Here is a 12,037-nt window from a genome sequence, read left to right on the forward strand (position 1 = left end):
TGGGAGAGATGGGGGTCCTCAGCGGGGCGAGACTAATCAGATTACCTCCCATAGAGGGGTGTATGATGGGGCGCTATTGAGTTATCCCTTCTCCCCGTGAACCGCCTGCTAATGATATCATCGTACCCCGGCTGGGAGACCAGCTCCGACATCGTACTTAACGATTCATGTTGACGTGCTGACAGCGACTGTCTAAAGAATGGTTCCGCTCTCATTCATCAACCTTCCCTATTTTAGTTCCTTCTTTCACCTTTCCTTCATCCATATTCGTTCACTCCGTTCCAGTTTTCCCCTCCTGTTTGTTGTTGTTCTTCTCTTCATCTGGCTCTCCATTCTTCCGATCTGTCTACCAGTGAACAAGGTGGATAACGGAGGAGGATGGGGAAAGGAAGAGATCTTCCTGTAGTGATGAGGAGTACCGTTGTACACCACCCCCTAGCCTATCTGTGGCTCCCTCACCATGGCAAACAGACACCCCCAGAAGACAGCCTCCCTTATGGCCAACATATCTACCCATAAAGGTGAACGTGATCCAGAAGGACACACCCAGGGGACGCGAAGGTCTGAGGGCGTGGCCCTATCGTATATAAAGTCCTGTGGATCCTTCAGATAGCACCACTCGCTCGGCTTCCTCCCATAGCGGCACATAGGTCCCATCCTGTTCACCAAGATGATGAAACTTGTGAGTTCTCCTGTTCTCCTTGTGCTTTTAGAATGAACATATGACGTACCGTGTTTGCTTCAGTGTTTGGCTTTTCCTGGATTCAGGAGTGTAGAAGCCTGGGTCACTTGGGGTTTGGTCAACTCGATTCTGTTACGGTTTACAATCGCGGTTATTCGGTGTTATCAATTCGCTGATAGATCCAATGATCAGCTGACGGCTTCCTTGATCAACTGATTAAACTCACTAATCAACAGTAGGTTATGCTGATCAGTTGACGGTCCCACAGAACAGCTAATTTATTAACTTTGCGATTCCTTACTACATCCAGGTACACCCCTTAGCAAACACAGGCCTAGGAAGGCCACAGTCGTATAATAAGTTTAATTTGCCCTTCACACACTTAGGATACACTTCAGCCAGACATTATGAGCAGCGTAGATTCATCAATAGTAATGTGTAATCAACTCAGTCTCAATATATTTGCACTTCTTGTCACACAGAAATCATGGCTCTTTACCTTCAGGAAAAAAATCATTATGCCTATATTTTGACGGAACGTAACCTCTCTGTGTCTACAAAACACTACGACCCAACCTAAGCGTCCTCACTGGCCAGTATGTGAGGGTATTATGTAGCTTAAAATTTTATTATGTGGCTGTATATGACCTGTAACAACCCTGTACCCTGTAGCCTGCCAGGTGCCCCTAGTAAGGCCTTGTAAGTGTCCAGGTAAGCAAGTGGTGACCGTCTGTATTTTGTTCGTAGGTCGTCCTCGCCCTGGCGCTGACAGCCGTTAGTGCTGCCACCATCCCCTGGACTGGCCTGCCCTACGCTGGTGCTCTGCCCTACGCTGGAGCTCTGCCCTACGCTGGTGCTCTGCCCTACGCTGGTGCTCTGCCCTACGCTGGTCTCCCCATCGCTGCCTCCCCCATCACCTACGGCGCCGTCGCTGCCCCCGCCCTGGCAGCTCCCGCACCTTACCAGATCCAGACTGGCGTGAGGACCGATGTGGCTGTGGAACCTGTGGAACAACACGGCTACGTTGTCAAGTACTAGACGACCATCACGCCCACACCGGAACCTCCACCCACAGCCCTCCTCCTCCAACATGGGCCGCACGCCACGCCTACCAGGCCTAACATCACGCCCACGCCTCTCAAACACCACCAAGCCCTTGGCTAGTGCCTCAGCCACACACACACGGGCGAGGTAGAGCCAGGGGCCGGGGCGATAACCTTCATCAGTCTTCTCCTGTATTAGGACCTTCTCTCCTTTGTACAGTCTCTTGAAATAAACATTTCCAAGAATAACAAATGTCAATCACCTAAAAGGGATCCTAAGATTCCTTGTCCTCTTCGCAGTCACTCCAGCCGATTCCCTTCATGTCATAACACGTGAAGACAGATCACAAAAGGAGTGTTGGGATGTGGATCCTCGCGTCATATGTTCATTTTCCTTGTGGTTGGTCAGAATATCATCATGAACCTGAGTGCGACGTGTTACTGAACATGACGGGATTTTGATTCGTTGTACATTGTCATGTGATCATTTCCTCCTCGCAGTAATCAATAAAAAGAGAAATACATTTACTTGGTAAAATATAAACTCAGAATTCGATTCTGCTATTGGTAATTTGGTGTTGTTAAATATCACACGTAGTTTGGTACAACTGAAGTTAATGAAATGAGGCCAATATCCAGAATATCTCCTTTCGCCACTAGAGGCAGCCAGGTTTGTCTACGTGTGTGTAAACAGCTGTTTTCATTGGAGGGCTGTTGACGTATAACGAGGCTGTTTGATGTCAAGGAATTTCAATGGCAGTGAAGGGTCGGAGGTCAATCAGTTAAATGATTGGATCAAAAGGGATTACGAAATATGTATTACTGTTGCTTCTGAGTCCATGAGCAACGGGATGTGGCCAGACACGTGAAGTGGCCACACACAGGATGTAGTCAGACACGTGAAGTGGCCACACACAGGAAGTAGTCAGACAAGTGAAGAGGCTACACACAGTAAGTAGTTAGGCACGTGAAGTGGCCACACATACAAGTGGCCAGACTCGAGCTACGACGAGAACTGAATGTAGTCAAACACGAAAAGTAGTCAGACACTAGCCAGACATGGGGAGTTGCCGTAGACATACAGTTATTGTAGATGATACAATGTAAAATGATCACAGTCGTGAACAGTGGAGACATGAGAGGTAGCTGGAGACGCCAGGTATACATGACAGAAAACGGGAAGAAGTGTTCCGGAGGAAGGTGGCTGGAGAGCGTATTGGAGGAAGACGTGATCAGGCGCGACACACAATATGGCCTTGAGACACGAAGTGGTTTGAGTCGAGATTATCATTTTCCTATCAGTTAACGCTTCGTAAATCTGTGATTTTAGTAAGTTCGAAGAGGCTGTCCTTCTCGCCACTCTCGTACATCACCAAAAAAATGTATATATATATTCATAAGTAGGCGAGCGTCCATCCGAATTTCCCACACGCCATAGAATATCATGGAAAACAGGAGACATAACAGATGACATCATGCTGGCGCTGGACAGAATCGACCACCATATCAAACAGACAATCATCAGGTGGTGCACTGCAACACGGAAGGCAAATCATTGATCAAAATATAAACCATCTATCAAAGGGGACGTGCAAGCATGCTTCGACACCCACCCAGCAATGCCTCTGATTAAAACTTTGGCATACAATGACAATTTCCTTTTTCCCACCCAGGATCCAAACAGAAAGATTATCTTATGGTTTACAAGACAAGGACCTTAGCCTAGAGCGAAGCAGCGAGAGGCTGAACGGGGACGAACAGCCATCATTATCATCTCTTCCCACGTCCTGCGCTAGGAGTTCATCACCCTCCTACCAGGCCTGCGACCGGTTTTATACCCTGAGCCCAGCCTCCACACTCATCCTACAAACCGGTCTCGCTTGCGTCAGGACGGGGCATTCTAACCCCCAGTGCCCAGCCCTCACACCAACACTGGATGCCTCTTCGCTCGGGTCCTGCCTCTCGCCCACCGCCGCCCCACACAACGTTGACTGAGACTGCTTCAGTCTCTGAGCTTCGTGCATGGCATTACCACCGTCATGTATTGGGTTATTAATGAATGCATGAAGAAGAGTGAATGAGAAAGGGAAAATGTTGAAAACTTGGGTTTCACATATGATTGGAGAGTCACTTTTGGCTAATCCCACACGTAGTTCCACTTTCTAACACTGGTAACTAAATTGGTTAGTCAGTGATTGCGAAATGCTACTTTTCTTTTCTGACGAACGTATTCTCTTTTACAGACGAGGAACACTCACTCTCTCTCTCTCTCTCTCTCTCTCTCTCTCTCTCTCTCTCTCTCTCTCTCTCTCTCTCTCTCTCACTCTCTCTCACACACACACACACACACACACACAGACGCAACCAGGGTTATAGAAGTTATATAGTATCGCCAGATTTTATCATTAATCCATTCAAACCAGAGCCAGACAGATCTACGTCTATATCTTGATATCAGACACCACAGGACATTCCCCTTGTTAGCAGACGCCAGATGAAATTCGAGACAAAAATGGTTCTCTAATTCATCCTTCGCCATAGAATTACCGTATGAGTATAATGACAGTATACTTCACGTTGCACCTCTATATATTCATTACCCTACACGAGGGAGGGAGGGAGTCACGGTGTGTCGGGGGTGGGGAACCTCCTTCACTATCCTGTCTCCATCTATGTAGTACATTAAGAACGTAGGATCCCATTCCTCCACCAAACAGCCTCATCACAGACCGTCAGGTCACTTGGTATCTGTCCTTCCCGATGTGTTCACCTGACCCACCTACAGCACCTGGTCTCACGCCCCTGGGAGAGGGGAGGAGGGGGAAGAGGATCCATATCCCACCTCTCGTCCTATGTAGCCTCTCACCACCTGGATAGACGACAAGGATCCCGCCCAAAATGATCCCCTATCCCAGGGCTGCCCTCCACCACCAGCACCACCCTCACACACCCTCAACCAACTGTCCCACGAGGGGGTGGGGGGAGGGCGTGGCTCTGGCTGCCTATTTAAAGCCAGTCGACCCCTCCACTGGCACCATTCACTCGTCCTCCCCCAACGACACGGAAGGTCCTCCTCCCTCCACTGACTCACCAAGATGATGAAGCTTGTAAGTTCCCAGCCTCTACAGCGGCGGGAGGAGAGGTGGTAAAACGCTTTATATTGCTTATCATAGTATGATCCCCTGTACACTTGGGGCTTTATGGGCGACGCTCGGTAGGTTCGGCAAGGTCGGTTGAGTCTTCACGGCTCACATATCTCTTTCATGATGAGGGTGTCGCTGGGTAGTAACATCAAAGACCAGTTAGTTACATCCAGCATCATTAAATGTAATCTCCAGATGAGAGATCACGTACAACTTAAACGCCTCTCCTGCGTCCAGCGACAGCTCCCACCTCAGGCCAGGAAGGCAGACGAGAGGAAAACGCTCCCGCGTGACCTGCTCTCACAGGTGGAGGGTGTGGTGGAGTAAGCTAGAATGATATTCTCATGCTTTCCAATGTTTATGTCTCTTGCCATCAGCGTAGTTCATGCTGATACAAAACTCACTGCTTTTTGCTTCACGAAAGGAAAATGGTTGAATATCAATAGATTTATCCTCTTTTGCCCAGGAATGAACTCGAGATCAAACAATCGTCTAAGAGGATTATTCTAAAGCGCCGTGTGCTGGAAAAATATACACGTCATTGGTCAATTCCCGACCAACCAGGGATTAGAGCCATCATTCTCATCACCCAAGTTCAGCTAATATTACATGAGGTGATAGTTATCAAAAAGGTAACCAATCAGAAGTGGTCTGTACAGTTTGAGACTAACCTCCCATTCACTGTACCTGTTAGGAGAGACATCGGGTTTTCTGTAGTGCAATGTAACCTCTTTAAGGCTGTATCCTGCCATGTGTGCCTGATACTGCCTTGTATTCTGATAGGTGTCCATGGTAATGTCTTGTATCCTTGTAAGTGTCCAGGTAAGCAGGTGGTGACCGTCTATATTGTGTTCGTAGGTCGTCCTCGCCCTGGCGCTGACAGCCGTTAGTGCTGCCACCATCCCCTGGACTGGCCTGCCCTACGCTGGTGCTCTGCCCTACGCTGGTGCTCTGCCCTACGCTGGTGCTCTGCCCTACGCTGGTCTCCCCATCGCTACCTCCCCCATCACCTACGGCGCCGTCGCTGCCCCCGCCCTGGCAGCTCCCGCACCTTACCAGATCCAGACTGGCGTGAGGACCGATGTGGCTGTGGAACCTGTGGAACAACACGGCTACGTTGTCAAGTACTAGACGACCATCACGCCCACACCGGAACCTCCACCCACAGCCCTCCTCCTCCAACATGGGCCGCACGCCACGCCTACTAGGCCTAACACCACGCCCACGCCTCTCAAACACCACCAAGCCCTTGGCTAGTGCCTCAGCCACACACAGACGGGCGAGGTAGAGCCAGGGGCCGGGGCGATAACCTTCATCAGTCTTCTCCTGTATTAGGACCTTCTCTCCTTTGTACAGTCTCTTGAAATAAACATTTCCAAGAATAACAAATGTCAATCACCTAAAGCAATGTAACAACCAACCCTGCTGGCGATCTTAAGCACCTGCAAAAAGAATTCCATTATATTCCTTCCATATTCCAATGCCATTTTCATTCATAGTAACCAACGTGGTAAGAAAGAATAGGGTCCAGACGAAGACATGTTGGATTAGTGTTTAAAATAATGAGTTCACTGAAAATGAAGAACATGGGGAGGATTCATTTCAACTTCTTTGACGTTTTCATCTCCAACATTTGAAATATTCACAGGATAAGGTAAAGATGACAGGGAAATGTTGTCATGTCTTCTCTGTTCGAGCAAAGGTGGAAACACAATGGCCAATCCTCGTGTGGCCGGTGGCCACACAAGCAACGGAGGAAGCGGCAGCCAGTCGAGTGCGACGGGGGCTGTGACACGTGCACTCAGCTCACGAGAGTGACAGACATAATACCTGTAGAATCAAGGAAGAAGAACAGCGATTCGAGGGAGGGAAAGCGATGGCTGAAGTGAGGAAATGCGGGAAAAACAAATGATACCAAAAGGTGAGCTGACTCCCAGCATCTGTGTGTTAGCTGACTCCTAGCACATTGCGTTAGCTGACTCCCAGCACCTGCGTGTTAGCTGAGTCCCAGCACCTGTGTTAGCTGACTCCTAGCACCTGTGTGTTAGTTGATTCCTAGAGCCTGTATGTTAGCTGACTCCTAGCACATTGCGTTGGCTGACTCCCAGCACCTGTGTGTTAGCTGACTCCTAACACCTGGGTGTTAGCTAACTCCTAGCACCTGTGTTAGCTGATTCCTAGCACCTGTGTTTTAGCTGACTCCTACCACAATGCGTTGGCTGACTCCCATCACCCGTGTGTTTGCTCACTCCCAGAAGCTGTGTGTTTGCTGACCCCTAGCACCTGTGTGTTAGCTGACTCCCAGCACCTGTGTTAGCTGATTCCTAGTACCTATGTGTTAGCTGAATCCTAGCACATTGCGTTAGCTGACTCATAGCACCTGTGTGTTAGATGACACCTGATAATATCTCTAAAAACGTATACATTAAAACTGTTGATCCAATTCATCTGTTCCTTGCAAGAGCGAACAGGAAAAGAAACCGATGAACTCACATTCAACAGTAGTATAGGAATAAAACCATCAATGACAAATTGGTAAATAATATGGGTAAAGTCTGTTTACAGACGCTGATTTCTGATGGTCATCCAAATATCATTCAGAAATCGGTAAGATGTACATATGGACGTAAATCACGCTTTCGTTACCAGCTGCTTCCCATAGTTTCTGTGTGGGGACCAGCCAAACGAGGTTTGGCCATTAGGGTACTTCCTCCTTCCCACAAAAAGAGAAGCTGTAAGAATCTCTTCCATATTTCCTCCTTCCCACTCCCCACAGAACCTTTCCACCTGTCCCTCTCGCACCTAAAAAAAAAGCCTCAGAGGCCTTCTGTCCCACACAGGTCTTCTCACACTTTATATTTCCGCCTTACAAGTTCGACAACTGCGCTGCCACACGCCCGACCGAGCCTACACATTGTGGCAAGGCGCTCTCTTAGGTTACTAATGCGACGCCGTCCACCTGATCACCAGCTATGTACAGCGTTCTAGAAAGGTGCGCTGGTGACGAAGACGGCTTCCCGCCACTGCTGGGAGACCCGGCTTCTCATCTGCTCAGACGTTAGGGGGATGTGAGGTGCGAGATGACGCGATGGGTGACGTTACCATTTTCCAGGCAGAGTCGTGTGTGTGTGTGTGTGTGTGTGTGTGTGTGTGTGTGTGTGTGCGTGTGTGTGTCTAGTATCCACCCGCTCTCATGCTGGACGTCCCGGTGTGCGGGGGGCTGCGTCCTCTATCTCCGTTCCAAGGTCCCTCTGTTCCAGGATCTGGGTCTCCACCCTTTGCACATCTTCTCGGTTCTACAATCTATGGATAGGTGGATCTCTCCTCCTCCATATCCGTTTCCTAGCCCCACTCTCACAGGAGAGGAATGGCCTCCTATCCAGCGCCCCGAATCGAGCAGAGGGTTAGCGCCCCGCCCCAACATACCAGCTTCTATGGCTCCGTTGGAGTAAGGTGGATGGTAGGAGAGGTCCGGCACACCCTGCCTCCTATACTCTACCTCACCTTGGCCTCGGCTGGTGCCCCACGAGGGGCTGGAGGGCGTGGCTCCTGGCTCCCTACTTAAAGCCAGTCGACCCCTTCACCGGCACCATTCACTCGTCCTCCCCCAGCAGCGACACAGAAGGTCCTCCACTAACTAAAAATGATGAAGCTTGTAAGTTCCCAGCCTCTACAATGGACATGATACACTACATACTGTCAATCAATAATGATACAATTATCTACACTTGGGATTTTACGGGTGAAGTTCAGCTTTTATTTCACAATGCCGAGGCGTCCGTAAAACTTGCTGATGGTGTAACCGTCTTGACGAGCGTTTCCAACAGTTAAGTTAGTCAGTTGTCATTCAGTGCCTCCTCTCATTGATCATGCACGGGTCAACACATGCATCGCGACCTCGTAAACACCCTCAGCAGGAAAGACTTGGTGCCTCTGCTCGCTAGCAGACACGCCACTCTGATACGTCCTGTAAGGATGCTGACTCGGTGACTCCTTAGGAGTCAAGAGGAAAAATAAGTCAGACAACGTACACACACACACACACACACACACACACACACACACACACACACACACACACATTCGTCCAGAGTAATTACTTTGGTGTCGTCTGACACAGCTGGCGTAGTTCATGTGAAGGAAAGACAAGCTACTGATCCATTCCTGAGCACGGCAAACAGTCTGCTGTTCATACCTTCATCATCACTCAGGATATGTTTCGTGCAGTGTTACCGATCATGGTGGTTCTCTGTGTAATTGTGTCTATATTGTGTTCGTAGGTCGTCCTCGCCCTGGCGCTGACAGCCGTTAGTGCTGCCACCATCCCCTGGACTGGCCTGCCCTACGCTGGTGCTCTGCCCTACGCTGGTGCTCTGCCCTACGCTGGTGCTCTGCCCTATGCTGGTGCTCTGCCCTACGCTGGTCTCCCCATCGCTGCCTCCCCCATCACCTACGGTGCCGTCGCTGCCCCCGCCCTGGCAGCTCCCGCACCTTACCAGATCCAGACTGGCGTGAGGACCGATGTGGCTGTGGAACCTGTGGAACAACACGGCTACGTTGTCAAGTACTAGACGACCATCACGCCCACACCGGAACCTCCACCCACGGCCCTCCTCCAACATGGGCCGCACGCCACGCCTACTAGGCCTAACACCACGCCCACGCCTCTCAAACACCACCAAGCCCTTGGCTAGTGCCTCAGCCACACACAGACGGGCGAGGTAGAGCCAGGGGCCGGGCCGATATCCTTCATCATCGCCAGGACCTTTGCCTTCCTACAAAGTTTAAATAAACATCACTGTCTACGGATTAGTTTCATTTCCAGTTGGGCCTAAGAAACAATCGTAACCAAAACTTCAATGATCTTTGCTATAGCAATAGTGTCAATTGGTTAAGGAGAAATTTGCAGCACCGCCTGTGTGTGTGTGTGTGTGTGTGTGTGTGTGTGTGTGTGTGTGTGTGTGTGTGTTTGGCTTATCCTCAGTAGATGGAGAATGACACACTGGGGAACCCTAATCCTCCGTATCATTTCGAAATCTACAGTAATCACACCGAAGACACAGCCATTCAGAGGGACGCGTCAAAAATGGTGTTGTGAGGATTACACATTGATCCATCTCCTCACCAGTGTTCTCTTACCAGACTCTCTCCTTAAAAGACATCGAAGACAAGAAATTCCTCTGTAATTATCGGATAAGTTGAAGACTGTGTTGGATCCCGCGACGATTTGGCTGGATGCTGTTAAGATCTGTTGGTGGGATGAGGAAAATCTGCTGCCAGATTTTGGACTGGAATTCAACATCTAATGTTCATTCGGTGTGCAAAACGCGGACTAAAGACGCGGTCAGAGCGGGAAATCATAGTTACGTTATCTGTGTTATCAGCTGCTCTGTAATCTTGATATCACATTAGATCGTTTGAGACGGACGGTGTGACCCTGAGGTATACGAGAGTGATCTCTGAACACACCCTTTAAGGGTGAGGTTGGAGACCCTTTAAGGGTGAGGTTGGAGACCCTTTAAGGGTGAGGTTGGAGACCCGGGTCATCCATAAGCGGTGCAGCACCACCGTCTTGCTAAAGGATCGTACCCCATTTCGATCAAAAGGATCAGACAGTGTTTTTATCGAAATACAACGGAACGTAATCTGGTGTACCATACCCACGAGATGTGTTCTCTCATCAATGAACATATATATACTATATATATATATATATATATATATATATATATATATATATATATATATATATATATATATATATTTTTTTTTTTTTTTTTTTTTTATACCTCGTCGCTGTCTCCCGCGTTTGCGAGGTAGCGCAAGGAAACAGACGAAAGAAATGGCCCAACCCCCCCATACACATGTACATACACACGTCCACACACGCAAATATACATACCTACACAGCTTTCCATGGTTTACCCCGGACGCTTCACATGCCCTGATTCAGTCCACTGACAGCATGTCAACCCCTGTATACCACATCGCTCCAATTCACTCTATTCCTTGCCCTCCTTTCACCCTCCTGCATGTTCAGGCCCCGATCACACAAAATCCTTTTCACTCCATCTTTCCACCTCCAATTCGGTCTCCCTCTTCTCCTCGTTCCCTCCACCTCCGACACATATATCCTCTTGGTCAATCTTTCCTCACTCATTCTCTCCATGTGCCCAAACCATTTCAAAACACCCTCTTCTGCTCTCTCAACCACGCTCTTTTTATTTCCACACATCTCTCTTACCCTTACGTTACTTACTCGATCAAACCACCTCACACCACACATTGTCCTCAAACATCTCACTTCCAGCACATCCATCCTCCTGCGAACAACTCTATCCATAGCCCACGCCTCGCAACCATACAACATTGTTGGAACCACTATTCCTTCAAGCATACCCATTTTTGCTTTCCGGGATAATGTTCTCGACTTCCACACATTTTTCAAGGCTCCCAAAATTTTCGCCCCCTCCCCCACCCTATGATCCACTTCCGCTTCCATGGTTCCATCCGCTGACAGATCCACTCCCAGATATCTAAAACACTTCACTTCCTCCAGTTTTTCTCCATTCAAACTCACCTCCCAATTGACTTGACCCTCAACCCTACTGTACCTAATAACCTTGCTCTTATTCACATTTACTCTTAACTTTCTTCTTCCACACACTTTACCAAACTCAGTCACCAGCTTCTGCAGTTTCTCACATGAATCCGCCACCAGCGCTGTATCATCAGCGAACAACTGACTCACTTCCCAAGCTCTCTCCTCCCCAACAGACTTCATACTTGCCCCTCTTTCCAAGACTCTTGCATTTACCTCCCTAACAACCCCATCCATAAACAAATTAAACAACCATGGAGACATCACACACCCCTGCCGCAAACCTACATTCACTGAGAACCAATCACTTTCCTCTCTTCCTACACGTACACATGCCTTACATCCTCGATAAAAACTTTTCACTGCTTCTATATATATATATATATATACTTCTAACCGCGTGACATCCTGGTAAACAGTGATACAGTATGAGGCCGCTACCCCGGCAACACTAACCCCTAGAGTTATCTACACACAACCTTATGAAGTTGATCGTGTGTGTGTGTGTGTGTGTGTGTGTGTGTGTGTGTGTGTGTGTGTGTGTGTGTGACATTATGTTGCCGGTGGT

At 48.8% G+C, this 12,037-nt stretch overlaps 3 protein-coding genes across 3 annotated transcripts; all 3 read left to right on the forward strand.

Annotated features, from left to right (window-relative positions):
* The first annotated feature begins 528 nt into the window (after nt 1-528).
* On the forward strand, nt 529-1,978 carry LOC139763375 (uncharacterized). Its single transcript, XM_071689391.1, has 2 exons — nt 529-682; nt 1,430-1,978. The coding sequence occupies exons 1-2, from the start codon at nt 671-673 to the stop codon at nt 1,718-1,720; spliced, it is 303 nt and encodes a 100-aa protein (XP_071545492.1). The 5' UTR covers nt 529-670; the 3' UTR covers nt 1,721-1,978.
* Nucleotides 1,979-4,684: 2,706 nt separating this feature from the next.
* Nucleotides 4,685-6,257, forward strand: LOC139763376 (uncharacterized). The gene is made up of 2 exons (XM_071689392.1): nt 4,685-4,832; nt 5,727-6,257. Exons 1-2 carry the CDS (start codon nt 4,821-4,823, stop codon nt 5,997-5,999), a joined length of 285 nt encoding a protein of 94 aa, XP_071545493.1. The 5' UTR covers nt 4,685-4,820; the 3' UTR covers nt 6,000-6,257.
* Nucleotides 6,258-8,365: 2,108 nt separating this feature from the next.
* LOC139763377 (uncharacterized) lies at nt 8,366-9,673 on the forward strand. Its single transcript, XM_071689393.1, has 2 exons — nt 8,366-8,523; nt 9,149-9,673. The coding sequence occupies exons 1-2, from the start codon at nt 8,512-8,514 to the stop codon at nt 9,437-9,439; spliced, it is 303 nt and encodes a 100-aa protein (XP_071545494.1). The 5' UTR covers nt 8,366-8,511; the 3' UTR covers nt 9,440-9,673.
* The last annotated feature ends 2,364 nt before the right edge of the window (nt 9,674-12,037 follow it).

Source organism: Panulirus ornatus, chromosome 46, assembly GCF_036320965.1.
Source record: "Panulirus ornatus isolate Po-2019 chromosome 46, ASM3632096v1, whole genome shotgun sequence".
Lineage (NCBI taxonomy): Eukaryota > Metazoa > Arthropoda > Malacostraca > Decapoda > Palinuridae > Panulirus > Panulirus ornatus.